Raw genomic sequence first — 12,802 nt, forward strand, 5'->3', positions numbered from 1 at the left:
ATTTTGTTAGAAAGGTAGAACAGGGCGGATGGTAAGCCCAACATGTTCAAACCTCCATTAATTTCTCAGGAATTGGACACTCCGGGAAGAGACTGAGATTTGACTGAAATTTAACCGGCCCCGTCCGGCGAAAGGAAAAAGAGAAATGCAACGATTATCGCAGCGGATACTTTAATCCATAACCCTGAACATTAGTTATGCACGCTGTTATCTTACTTCTCTACGACTTGGAGTAATGTTATCTCCGGTGCGTTTTTTTCGCCGGGGACATTCTTCCCCCACCAATTCGATTCGTTTAATTTTCACTCTCTCCACGACCGTCTAATACGGACGCGAATTTATCAGCTCACGGTCGGCTCTACACGGGTGCTCTTATTACGAAAAGTAATAACCAGACTGCGGATTTTTATGCGAAATCCAATTTGTCAGGTCGGCGAGGTCACGCAAAAATACACTCCTCAAAAGAATTAAGGGATCACTTCTGCGAACCTACGAATCTACGATAATTTTTTCGCTTTCTGGAGCCAGTTAAAGTTAAAAAGCCAACATTTACTTCAATGTTGAATAACTCGAATAAAAAAAATCGCACAATAATCAACAACCACACAATTTACACAGAAAGATAGCCCTTTCAAATGATATTAACGCGATTTATCAAAAAAATTTGTTTCTCCCCGTGTGATGTTCCAAAGTTGCACAAAATTTTTGTTAACCGTCAATGTTGTCTTCATCTCGCTATAACTTTGTAAAAAACCAACATAGCAACAATTTGAAACAGAGCATCTGAAACTAGAGGTTTCAGGCTTTCAAACCATTGTTTAACGATATCGATACAGCAATTTTTCGGGTTCGCAGAAGTGATCCCTTAATTCTTTTGAGGAGTGTAGTAGAACTACACGATCTAAGAAACAGCACGGACTCGACGCGTCGGTTTTGTTAGATCAAGACTTTACTGTACAACGAATTATAGTAAAAAGAACTGACAGGGAAATAATCAAGCAATTTTGTCAATGAGATTAAACGGCGAAATATCCAGTAAATTGTTTCTTGGCTCCTATGAAAACAACGTGCAACGGCTACGATATTCGTAAAGCTGAGTACAAAGAGGTAAAACAATAACCGGGACGCGCGGTGGATAAACGGCTAGACACGAATAGAATCGATTCTTTTCTCGCTGCATGTCGTAAAACTTGTTTTCATGACAATTCTCGTATTCGGGATTAATATTCCGAATTGGGTTCATGTTAGTACCATGGAAACGACGATTACCTCTCTTACAAATAAAACAGTGAAGCCCAACGAGTTCTATATTTGTTATTTCACTGTTTTAGTACATACCATTCAAATTCAATGTGTTCTTCTTATCATTTTAGAATGTTCTCTTCGAAACTAAACCGCAAATTAGAAAATGTAAGAATTAAAAATATATTTATGCATTTCTGACATTTTCAAATTTACGTAATAGAATATGAGTGAACAGAATGGGAAATAGGATAGAATAAGGAAAGAATTTATTCTGCTTAAACATCCGCAGGTCTGCTAATATAGTGTAACATTTTGTATTTTCTCGCAGTACGTGGCGAAATTCTCTCCGCGGATTTCAAGAAAATGTCATATTGAAGAACGAGCTTTCATTCAAGATAACTAGCATCTCCCGGTTCCCCCATCTAGTACCCTATTAAACTCTGTTTCATTTCATTGAAAACATTTCGTCGGAGCACCACTGCATACCATTCAATTCCATTTTTCCACTCGCGCATAAACCGCGGAGTTCTGTCTGATAAACGCGATCTCATAAAGCGAAGTGCCATTCGATGTGATAAACGCGAGTTATCTCGTTCCAGACCGAACTCCTTTAATACGTAAGCCCCGCCGGAGAGACCGGTGGTGCAACAGTGTTGGAAAAGTGGGATATTATTGAAGGATACGAGTTAAATTGTTTAGTAATTAACTGAACGAGACTTGCGAAACTTTGCCCAAGCTTTCCCGCGAAAACTTGAAGACACAAGCATCCATCAACACTGCGTTTCCTTTGCAGTCGATTTTAATATACTGCAAACAGACGTTCTATCGATCGTTTAACTACGAAATACATTCTCGTTATTTCATTGTGATACATTTTTCTCAAATTTCTTTTATATATTTTTACAATTGGCAACATATGCGCACAATTTTAAAACATCCTTTACTCTTTACAACCGCAATGCCAATGGATTGCCGAGATTCTTCCAGTTAAAATGAGTCCAAACACGACATAAATCGGACTAGTTTCATAGACAATGTTCCACAACAAAATTATAAATATAAGCATGATTACTATGTGCGAAGTCTACGAAAGTAGACCGAGTCGCGTCATGTTTGGGCTCATTGTAATCGGAAAAATCTCAACAAATCAATGGTACCAAGTTCGAAGCGATAAGACAAAAATCACTGTATTTGAAAGTTTCATTATGCTAGATATTATTATACTGTAGTGTAATAATATTAAATTAATATAAACATTTATGTATCTAATATTATTTGAGGAGGTAAAATTCATAAATTTTATATAGAATTTAGGAATATTATTAAAATTAGTGTAAAAATGTATGTATCTAATATTATTCGAGGCGTTAATATTTATAAATTTTATACAGAATTTAAAAATATTATTAAATTAATATGAAAATTTTTATATCTAATATTATTCGGATTAATATTTATAAATTTTATATATAGAATTTAGGAATATTATTAAATTAGTATGAAAACTTATATATCTAATATTATTTGAGGGATTAATATTCATAAATTTTATATAGCATTTAGGAATATTATTAAAATTAGTGTAAAAATGTATATATCTAATATTATTTGAGGGGTTAATATTTATAAATTTTATATAGAATTTAGGAAAATTATTAAATTAGTATGAAAACTTATATATCTAATATTATTTGAGGGATTAATATTCATAAATTTTATATAGCATTTAGGAATATTATTAAAATTAGTGTAAAAATGTATTATATATATCTAATATTATTTGAGGGATTAATATTTATCTATAACTTATACTTTCACTCGCTGTATCTATTCCCTTACTCTGTCGAGCTTGAGTTGATTGTTGCGAGAGAGCTTGGAACGCAGAAATTTGACTCCGGGATCGCAAAGTTTACGAATTCGAGTGAGCTGTATAACGAATCCATCGGGGTAGCGATGACAGCGGGAGAGGGTCGGTCAGTCCGCTTTGTTCGGCAATAAACGAATTTCTGAGAGGCACGCTGGGAGCACTTGATGTCTCCGACCCGTTTACAGCGCTCGACAACAGACTTTAATATAAAATTACCGCTTAACTGTTCCAGTGACGGGGCTAGAGCCAGACTTCGTTTACCCGTTGGAGAACGTAACGGTCGCGCAGGGTCGAGACGCTAGCTTCACCTGCGTGGTGAACAACCTCGGTGGAAACCGGGTGAGTCCTTCCTCCTCCGCGAGCGGAGATCACTCTGGCGGCGCCAAGGCCCGGGTAACTATTTTACCATTAACCTGTGTCCGCCTGTAATGGACTACCTTATCTACTACTACTAAACCTACTACTACTACTATCATCACTACTACTACTACCTACTACTACTGCACTACTTATATGCGCGTGTGCCTGCACCTCACAGCACTGCATTTAACTGCACCAATGCCAGCTATGAAAAAGAACAACCACCGCCAGCAGCCGCCACTACCATCAAACCATGTCTGTCCCCCTCTTTCCTTCTCTTTCTTTTTCCATGTATTTACAGTGCGTATCACGGATATACCTCCAGAAATATTTTAATACTTTCCAATTTAACCCTTGGGGGGCTTCTTGTGTAACGGCACACAGTGGGTTGAAACCACAGAGCTGGGAAAAATAGTATTTGAAATAGTAAACAGTAAATAATCCCATTTATTTTTTACAGTGTCTGTACAACTTTGAAAATGAAATATTTTATTTGATGCAGTAATTTTTGAAAACGAAATATTTTATTTGATGCAGTAATTTTTGAAAATAAAATATTTTATTTGTTGCAGTAATTTTTGAAAATAGTATTTTATTTTAAGAATGTTGAGAATATTTGGACTTTGTCTTTATTTTCAATTTGAATTTTAAATATTATTGCTCAAAATAAAGGTTCGCATTCAATAGATATTGCGAACCTTTGAAACTTCATTTACTATCGAGTTTAAAATCTGGATTTCGTGATTTATTCGATTTTTCTGAACACGCAAGCGACTATATAATTGCTACTGTTAGCCATCCAAACCGGAAATTACGATGAATTCCGAAAGACTTAAATGAAGAAAAACGTAGTTTTATCAAAGAAACCGTATTAAATGCTTTGAAACAGATAGCAAATCCAGATTCAGAGTCACAACCTCAATTACTTTCACGAAACAAAGAAGTAGACGACTTTATTTCCTTTATGGAAAAAGAAACAAATGAGATCAGTCATACAAACATTACAGAATTAGAATTATATCAATATTTGAGCGATAGTGGTACACGGATTGAAAGTATTGCAAAGTACAAATACATGAAAGCATTATTTTTAAAATACAACAGAGCTATTTCGTCCTCTGTCCCAGTTGAGAGACTTTTTAGCTTTGCTGGACTGATTCTGTGTCCTCGAAGGAGTACCCTAACAGATTCCAATTTGGAACGCTGCACCTTGTTGTATGCGAATAGCAGCAGTCAAACAAAAAAATAAAACGAAAATGTGGCAAATGATATAGTTTCTTGTAGTACGTACCATTTCTTCTTTAAATTATTGCTAAAATAAGAAATATTAACGACGCAAAAAATAAAATATTATATTTTGTGTTTCAGATTATTAAAATAGAAATATTTTACTTTGTGTTTCAGATGATTAAAATAGAAATATTTTATTTTGTGGATGAAATTGTTAAAATAGAAATATTTTATTTCGAGGTTCAGATTGTTCAAATAAATAGAAGTATTTTATTTCGAGGTTCAGTTGTTCAAATAGAAATATATTATTTCGAGGTTCAGATTGTTCAAATAAAATAATATTTTCTTTAAGCAAAATAAAATCTAAAATATTAAATAGTATTTCAAATATTTTTTTCGCCAAATAATGCCCACCTCTGGTTGAAACGCGAAAAACGCGGACAAAAATCATTTCTGAAGCTACTCCTAAGTTTAAATTGATAAAAATGGTACAGTTTTATAGCTTTTGAGGTGGTGAATTCAAATTAACAATCAGATTTTGTTTAATTCCAAACCCACAAAAGTTGTAGAAGGTTTTTTAGAAATGGTTTTCTCGAATTTGGACGTACATATTATTAATTGTTTTATTATTGATAATGGTATATTTTTAAGTTATTGTATACTAAATTCTGTATAATTTACTTGACGTTAATCGTCGGACCATATCCCATAGTCATCCCAAAAAGTCGCTATAGCAGACAAAAAACGCACAAGTGTTCATAGAAGAAACATTTTTCGTTTGGTCAGAAAAATGACTTTTTGTTTTTTGCATTTCAACCCAGTGTGCGGCAGTGAAAGAAAAGGATTTTAAGAATTTTTATTGCGTTATTAATTCTTTTTAGACTGAAATAAAATTCTATTTTTTATCGATACATAGCTATTGGAAAATACTGCACTTAGCAGGAAATATACGGTCGAAATCGTGAATTATTGAACGAACTATTTGAGCGGGTATTAAATATGAATAATAGTATAGTACTACATTTCACAAATACCGTCTAGCTCTCCGAACAAATTATAAAAAAATTCAAAAATAGCATAACAAAGCAATAGAACACCTCTGAATATTGTTAGCAGTGTTCTCAGCAATTTTAAGGAGGCTTGGTATATTTATGATGCGCGCTGTATCATTTTCTATCTCTATCTCTCTCCGTTCTCTGTACGACATCCATTTTCACCCATCAACCGATAGAACGGCCGCACACGAACGTACCAGCCGCGAACTTCAACTTCGGCACAGTTTCCTCCTATCCAGCCTCCTTTTTCTTTCCTCCTCTTTCCTCTTCTTTCCTGTTGCAACCCCCTCCTCCTCCTCCTCCTCATCCCCATCTACTTTCGACTTTCTCGGCGCGAAAGCCTCCCCGTAACGAGAGAAGGAGGAACAAACAAAACAAAGGAACGAAACGAAAAAACGAAAACAAGCGGAAAGAAAAGGCAGACAGAAAGAACAGCTTGCGGAATAGCCGACGATAGCTTGCGAGAACGTCTTGCATATTGTTCCCTCCTTGTACGGTGACGACCCTGCTACCTTCTGTTGACCGACTCGCAGGCGTGTTAGGCTCGTGCGGTTGCAGAGTAGTCCCGGTTTTGCCGGATATGGAAGTAGTAGTGCAGTTTCCTCTTGGCAATTGTCGAACCGGCCCTGAACAGCTTAGTCAAAACTCTTAGTAGGTTAAATAAAATATTGGTACACCTTACGTTAAGGGGAGGCATCTCGGATGACCTTGACCTTGATATATGTTGTCGAGGACAACATCCTGAACAACTTTTCTCTATGCATCTACCCGGCGATCGGACTTAGTTTCCGAGATAATTGCAAAAAACTATTGCCAGTACTAGAAATGAATTTTTCGTATTCGTGCGCAGGCTGAATTCGGAACTTCGGAACCCACCCCAGCCCCCCCCCCCCCTTCGTTCCACAGTGGTCTAGAAGTCAGTTCTAGTGCGAATTAATTATTGTGCGAGGAAAAAATTGACATTTTGTGTAAAAATTACATTTAAATATTTGAGTAAAGTAAATAAAACATAATTTACAATACTGACTACTTGTTTAAACTTAAATTTATCAAGATAATAATTATTAAGCTAATACTACATTCATTAAAATTTTTTAGTGCCCTTCCAAGTCTTGCGGGTTTAAGTTCGGGAATGTCAATCTCATTAAAGAGGAATACTATGGTCGATTCTAACAAAGTCTTATTTTTTGACAGAAATCTATCTGTGTAATTATCGCCTATTTTCCAACGTTTCTAGATCTGTAGACAAAAATTGCTCATAATGTTGTCCTCGACAAGATGTCATCCGAGATGCCTCCCCTTAACGTAAGGTTTACCAAAATATTGAACTCTATCGCTTCAACAAGAAATTCAGAAATTGTTCGGATGCCCAGTATGCAAGATAAAATATGTCGAATTGTATTCTGACAGATAGGGATATATACGGATTCTTTTAAAAGTACGAACATTATAATCTTATCGAGCCATCAGACATTTGTTTCATATTTGAATACAATAAAATTGAAGATAATGAGTTTGTTATCTGATAGAATGCGCTACTTCCATATTACTGAACACATTGACACAGTAGAAGTTCGAGGTGAAGGGGCCGAAATAAATCTTCTATACTTCTACTTCCTACTCTTCTTCCTACTTCATCGTAGTATGCCTGAGATTCTGTGACACGTATTTACGAAGCAGCCTGAACCTAGTCGTACATCTACATAATTATTTGTGACACTAATGAATTAGTTAGCATAGAATCATACGTTTTTAGTGATCGCGAGACGCGAGTACGGACAGGCCTACTAATTGCTGCTGGGTTTAATTACCGAAGTAGCATGTGCTTTCCGTTAGGTTGCTTTATAGTAGTCCCACGTTTATTCGACGACAAGAAGTACCCATCTGTTATACGTATACATCGAATATGATACGTTCACTTTTTGCATCTTCTTTCCTTTAATTGTGTCGAGTCCAATAATAATAATAATATTTTAAATTTTCCAAAATGTTTAATGAAAGCTACATTAAAAATTTGCAAGAAAATTCATTTTTCGTTAGAGAAAATGATGAGATGATTCCGTGAATATAATAAAAATTAATAATTAAATTACTCTTTTAAAACTACACATAAAATAAAACTTTAATATTGTACCCGCCACAATAATCACTTGAATATTTTAATATTTCGATATTCAAGTATTTGAATACTTGCGCAGCACCATTTCTAATGTCAAAGCGTATTTCTGGAATTTATTGAGACAGACAGGCATTTAAAATTTTGTGGCGGAAGTCACTTCCACATCCAGTATTTAATGCGGCAATTATTGTATAATTGATAACGCGTAATAGATTATATATTCTAATGGGATTACCGCGCAAATGATTCGTTTAATTGGTCAAGGGTATTTATTTAATTACTGTTAGCGTTCGCGGGACCACGCCGAAAGTCGTCAGTACTGGCAATTTATCAACTATCACGTGCTAGCAGTGTTCATTGAAAAATAGAGGAATACTCCAGAGAAATCAGGACGGTGTTTCCACCACAGATATACTTTCGTACAGCGCGGCGGGCGCTTGTTAAAAAATCAAATTCTATCCGGGTTTGACATAGCACCGCATCGATCACATTTTTTCGATAGTAATATTCACATTGAGCAGTTGCCGGGGAGTCATATTTATAAAAAATAAAATATTTGCATCCTGGGGTAAACTTTACTTTACCGGACTCAAAATTTGTGCCCTTCTCCTATAAATTATGATATATTTGGTATCGGACTTGGGCAGTAATTAATTACATGAGTATTTAACTACATCTTCAAGTACATGTGCAAAAGTGGACTATAATTGCAATAAGAAAACGGTTAAATGGTCCACAACATAAAAATTAGTGGTTTAAAAGAACAATTACACTGAAGTAATTGTTAGACTCAATTACAATTACTGTAATCGTGTTAAGTAATTGCAATTACTCCTTTCACAATTACTGGTTGAGCCGAAGTAATTGCAATTACCAATTACAATTACATGTCATTTTTTTTTATTCCTGCAATTTCAAATTACAGTAATTGGCAAGTAATTGCAATTGTAATTGAAATTACATTTTGCCCAACTCTGTTTGGCATGTAATCCAGTAGATTTGTACCCGCGGCGGCTGCAGGTCGAAGTTTCGATCCTGTAGGATCAATGATTCAGGAGCTATGCTTGCTTAAAGTTGAGCAATCTGCAGTGTTTTTAACAGGTAAGGGCGCCGCCATATTGGTAGTGACGGTCGCGCGCCGCGCCGCTTTCCGAGTTGGGTGGTGATTAGGGCTGGCGGTTCTGCTGGGTAAGTGGCTCACGGTCGTCACTACAAACCAATATGGCGACGCCCTTACCTGTCAAAAACACTGCAGATTGCTCAACTTTAAGCAAGCATAACTCCTGAACCATTGATCCTAAAGGATCGAAACTTCGATCTGCAGCCGCCCCGGGTACAAATCTACTGGATTACATACCATATACATCATAATTTACAGGAGAAAGGCACTTTTGAGTCCGGTAAAGTAAAGAGCAGTCGCATCCTGTATTCTTGCCTCAAGCACATACGTTACTTATAATTGCACGAAAAAAATTGAACAATGCATCTTCATTGAAAAATTTATTTTCTTCTTGTAATCGGTATAATTATAGTTGTTTTTTTAGTAGAAAGCTGTAAGAAAATCGTGAAAACTGTTCGAAACTGTAACGAGACGCGAAAGAATTCCCACGAAGTAAAGAGTTCGCCGTCTCGTTTTTCGAGGAACACTTAATTATTTCGTCTAAACAGTAAGTTTTCATAACTGGAACTCGGGGAAATATATTTGACGGTTTTACGATCCCACTTGTTGAACGGATTTCTTGCTACATGAACGAGTCGGCGGCGAGCGCGGCGCGGCGCGGGGAATATTTCTTTCGAAACAGATTCTGTCGAAACTTGCCCTGTAGATTTTAATTAAGCCCCGAGACCTTAAAGTTTCTAACGTGAGAAATAAACGATTCTTTCGGCGAATGGGCGCCGCTATCCAGATTTCCATTTTCCACTCGACCGAAACGATTCTCTTCGGCGAGTTATAATCATTTACACCCCCTCGCAGGCGGAATAACGGTCTTGCACTGCGACTCCATAAAACGGAATTATTAAATTCCTTGTTTCGCACACTTCATCACGGAACTTTTGTCAACAGGACGGATATAATTAATCGTGGAACAAGAATTATGAGCATTTTGTGTACACTGAAGATTCCAGGGATGGATGTCTGACATGAAATGAGATTGAAGTGTAGGAAAATCATTGAAGATGTTGAATGTTTTAGGGTAATCGAACCGCGCGGTTAATCGAGGTTCCACTGTAATTTGATCTTAGAATTCGCTTGACTGCCGCTATAACACGACTACTCGTCAGTCTCACACTCGCTATGTCGGAGCTCACTCAGACTCATTCATATTTATTTTGATTATCCTCTGACGAGACTGAGTGGGTCGCCCGGCGCAGCGCGGCGGCCGCACACAGATAAAATTGATCCAAAGGCGGCTCGGAGGAGAGACAATGATAAAATATGTTTCGTAAATGCATGCATAATTTCAGTTATCGCGTGTTCCTCTGGCAAAAATCACCATTCTTTCTGTTCCCGCGGCGCGGCGCGGCGCGTCTAACTCGCGCGGTATTTGACTTGCTGATTCGTATACGACAAATTATCATTTTCATTTTCATTCTCATGATCAAGAGACCCGGTAAAGTCTTGCGCCCAATGTATGCGCATATATACGAGGCGTAAACATGCCGAGTATCTTTGCCCTTTACGAATACGGTGACTGACAAATCACTCCGACTTAATCATCTGATGTCACTCGAGAGCCACGATAAAAAACTGTTCAACAAATGCGAGACAAACGCGAAAAATATTTCATCGAGTGGACCTCGCGTTCTCCGGCAAGTCGATTTTTGCTGTTCGTCCGCGCGAAGACCACGCGTTCGTATTACAATTAGTAGAAATAATTAGCAGTGGTCAGACACGTTATTCGAATCTTATTCGATTGCAGGCGTTCCGATATCGATGATATAATTCTTCCGATAACGAGGGCCTGTGTAATCATCGTCCACTAATTGCGCTTCATATGTTTGACTAACAATTTCAAGTCAGTTCTCTTGGTTGTATTATATAATTTTTGGGTATTTGTAATTCGTAACAATTCGTAATGATTTGAAACAATATTACATTGACTGCCCTTCGTTCATTTAATTTCGAGCTCAACTCGCTCCATTTCGCATTCGTAAATCCTGTTTAACACAGACAATGAATTATCTTCACAATAAATACGATCAAAAACAATTTCCATTAGTATAATATTAATTCACTAAATTTATGTACGTAAAATAAAGCCAGTATCTTGTGCATTCACTGTAACGATAAATGACGGCAATGAAAATCGATAAATTTCTAAAAGTTCATCGGAAAACCTAATATTGTTACGCGAAGTATTGAAATTTAATTTATAGTAATAGTCTTGGCATTCGATAACCTGACAACGTGGGATGTTCAGACATCCGAAGGTTAACAGTCGGAATCAATAAAAATTTGATAAAAAATTTCTTATTGCCAGATATGGAATACGCATCGGAGTTCGGTCGTATAAACCAAAAGTTATTAATTAAAACCCGTTACGTGCAGTCTAGCTTTGTGGTAGCTCGTTAGCAATGGAAAAAGGATTAAAACTTTAATCAATATAACTGACTGTAAAAGTCAGATAACGATCGGACTCGTGTGTCCGTCAAAGAACGGTATTCGATCAAACATATTTCTACTAAATTAAGATGAATATTCAAAGATATTCAAATAGTATAGAATACGAAACGTTGTTTCAATTTCTAATGTTTTTAGTTTAAAAAGTTTACATACTTACTGCTGATCTAGCCCTAGATGTGGTCAGTCAGATGTTTCAATTAATAACGAACATTGTTGTCTAGGCTTAACAGATTATATCAACATTATGAAACCACATAAATATCTTCCAAATCAAATCGAACATTATATTCGCAAATAACATTTGTATACACATACTGCCAAGTGATTAAATGAAATGTCAATATTTTAATGAACCCTCGAATGGCTGTTGATCAGAGGCGGAAGCCACAGGTCACAGGTGAATTGTTCATTTCAGCTCATGGCAGAAATTCCGTCGTAAACATGTCTTCAGAACAAAAACAATAAAGTTTTGTTTCAGGAGTATATCGCCGGTCTTGCCCAGTATATTAAGGATACAAATATGTGCAAAATATTGTAAGAAAATGTGTACCGTGCTGCTAATGACCTTTGATGTTGAAGCAACGTTAAATAAATAATTAAGAAAAAAAAACGATAAAGTTTTTACATACATAACTATTACGAAAAGATGGACAATTCGAAAGTTCTGTATACAGAAGATTGTAGAAAGATAAATACACGGATTTTCCAGGACCTTTGACGGTAAAGCAAACATCCGGTTGTTTGAAATTTCCTATGCCAATCATAGATAGTTCGTCTAATTGACGATGGTTGCCTCAAACGAACTCGAAACTTACACAATACCGACGGAATCTGTTTCGCTTAATTAAAGAACGCGAAACACCTTTCGCCCGGCTACTATTTAACTCAACTGGTTAAAACTTTTCTGTAAAGACAAATAAATATTATAATAATATACCAACAAAATTAGTTCGACGAATGTCGAATGCGAATTAAACAATAACATAACGACTATGTTTTCCATAAGGAAAGAGGATGCATCACGGTGTTATAAAAACGTACACAATAAAATACGTCACCAAAGCTATTCCGTCGACCGTAACAATTTCGTCAGAGTAAAAAAAAATGAAACCGACTTCGAAAAAACGCACTAAAAAGTATGAAATGATTTCCATTTAATTTATGCGAATACACACGAACTTAAATACAATACAATCTTTTCGGAGGCGGCGCAAAATTGAAAATTTTCGACATGGAAATTACGAAAATCCTTAAATTCTTCTAGCAGGTTTCACATAAGTTTCAGTTTCGGAAGAACTGAA

General features: G+C 36.2%; 1 protein-coding gene across 5 annotated transcripts in view; it reads left to right on the plus strand.

Moving 5' to 3' along the window:
• The window catches only part of LOC143210084 (lachesin), a 292,319-nt gene that overhangs the window by 200,724 nt on the left and 78,793 nt on the right, over window positions 1-12,802 (plus strand). For 3 of the 5 annotated variants that reach the window (XR_013009184.1, XM_076426567.1, XM_076426568.1), the window contains one exon: window positions 3,345-3,505. The exons of 1 other annotated variant lie outside the window; for it this stretch is intronic. Coding sequence is in view for 3 of the 4 variants with exons in the window: in XM_076426567.1 (XP_076282682.1) it covers window positions 3,345-3,505 (161 nt within the window). In the remaining variant the exon portion in view is untranslated. The remainder of the gene's footprint in view (window positions 1-3,344; window positions 3,506-12,802) is intronic. One more of the 5 variants, XM_076426569.1, reaches the window with a different exon arrangement.

The sequence above is a fragment of the Lasioglossum baleicum genome, chromosome 6 (genome assembly GCF_051020765.1).
Source record: "Lasioglossum baleicum chromosome 6, iyLasBale1, whole genome shotgun sequence".
NCBI classification, from domain to species: domain Eukaryota; kingdom Metazoa; phylum Arthropoda; class Insecta; order Hymenoptera; family Halictidae; genus Lasioglossum; species Lasioglossum baleicum.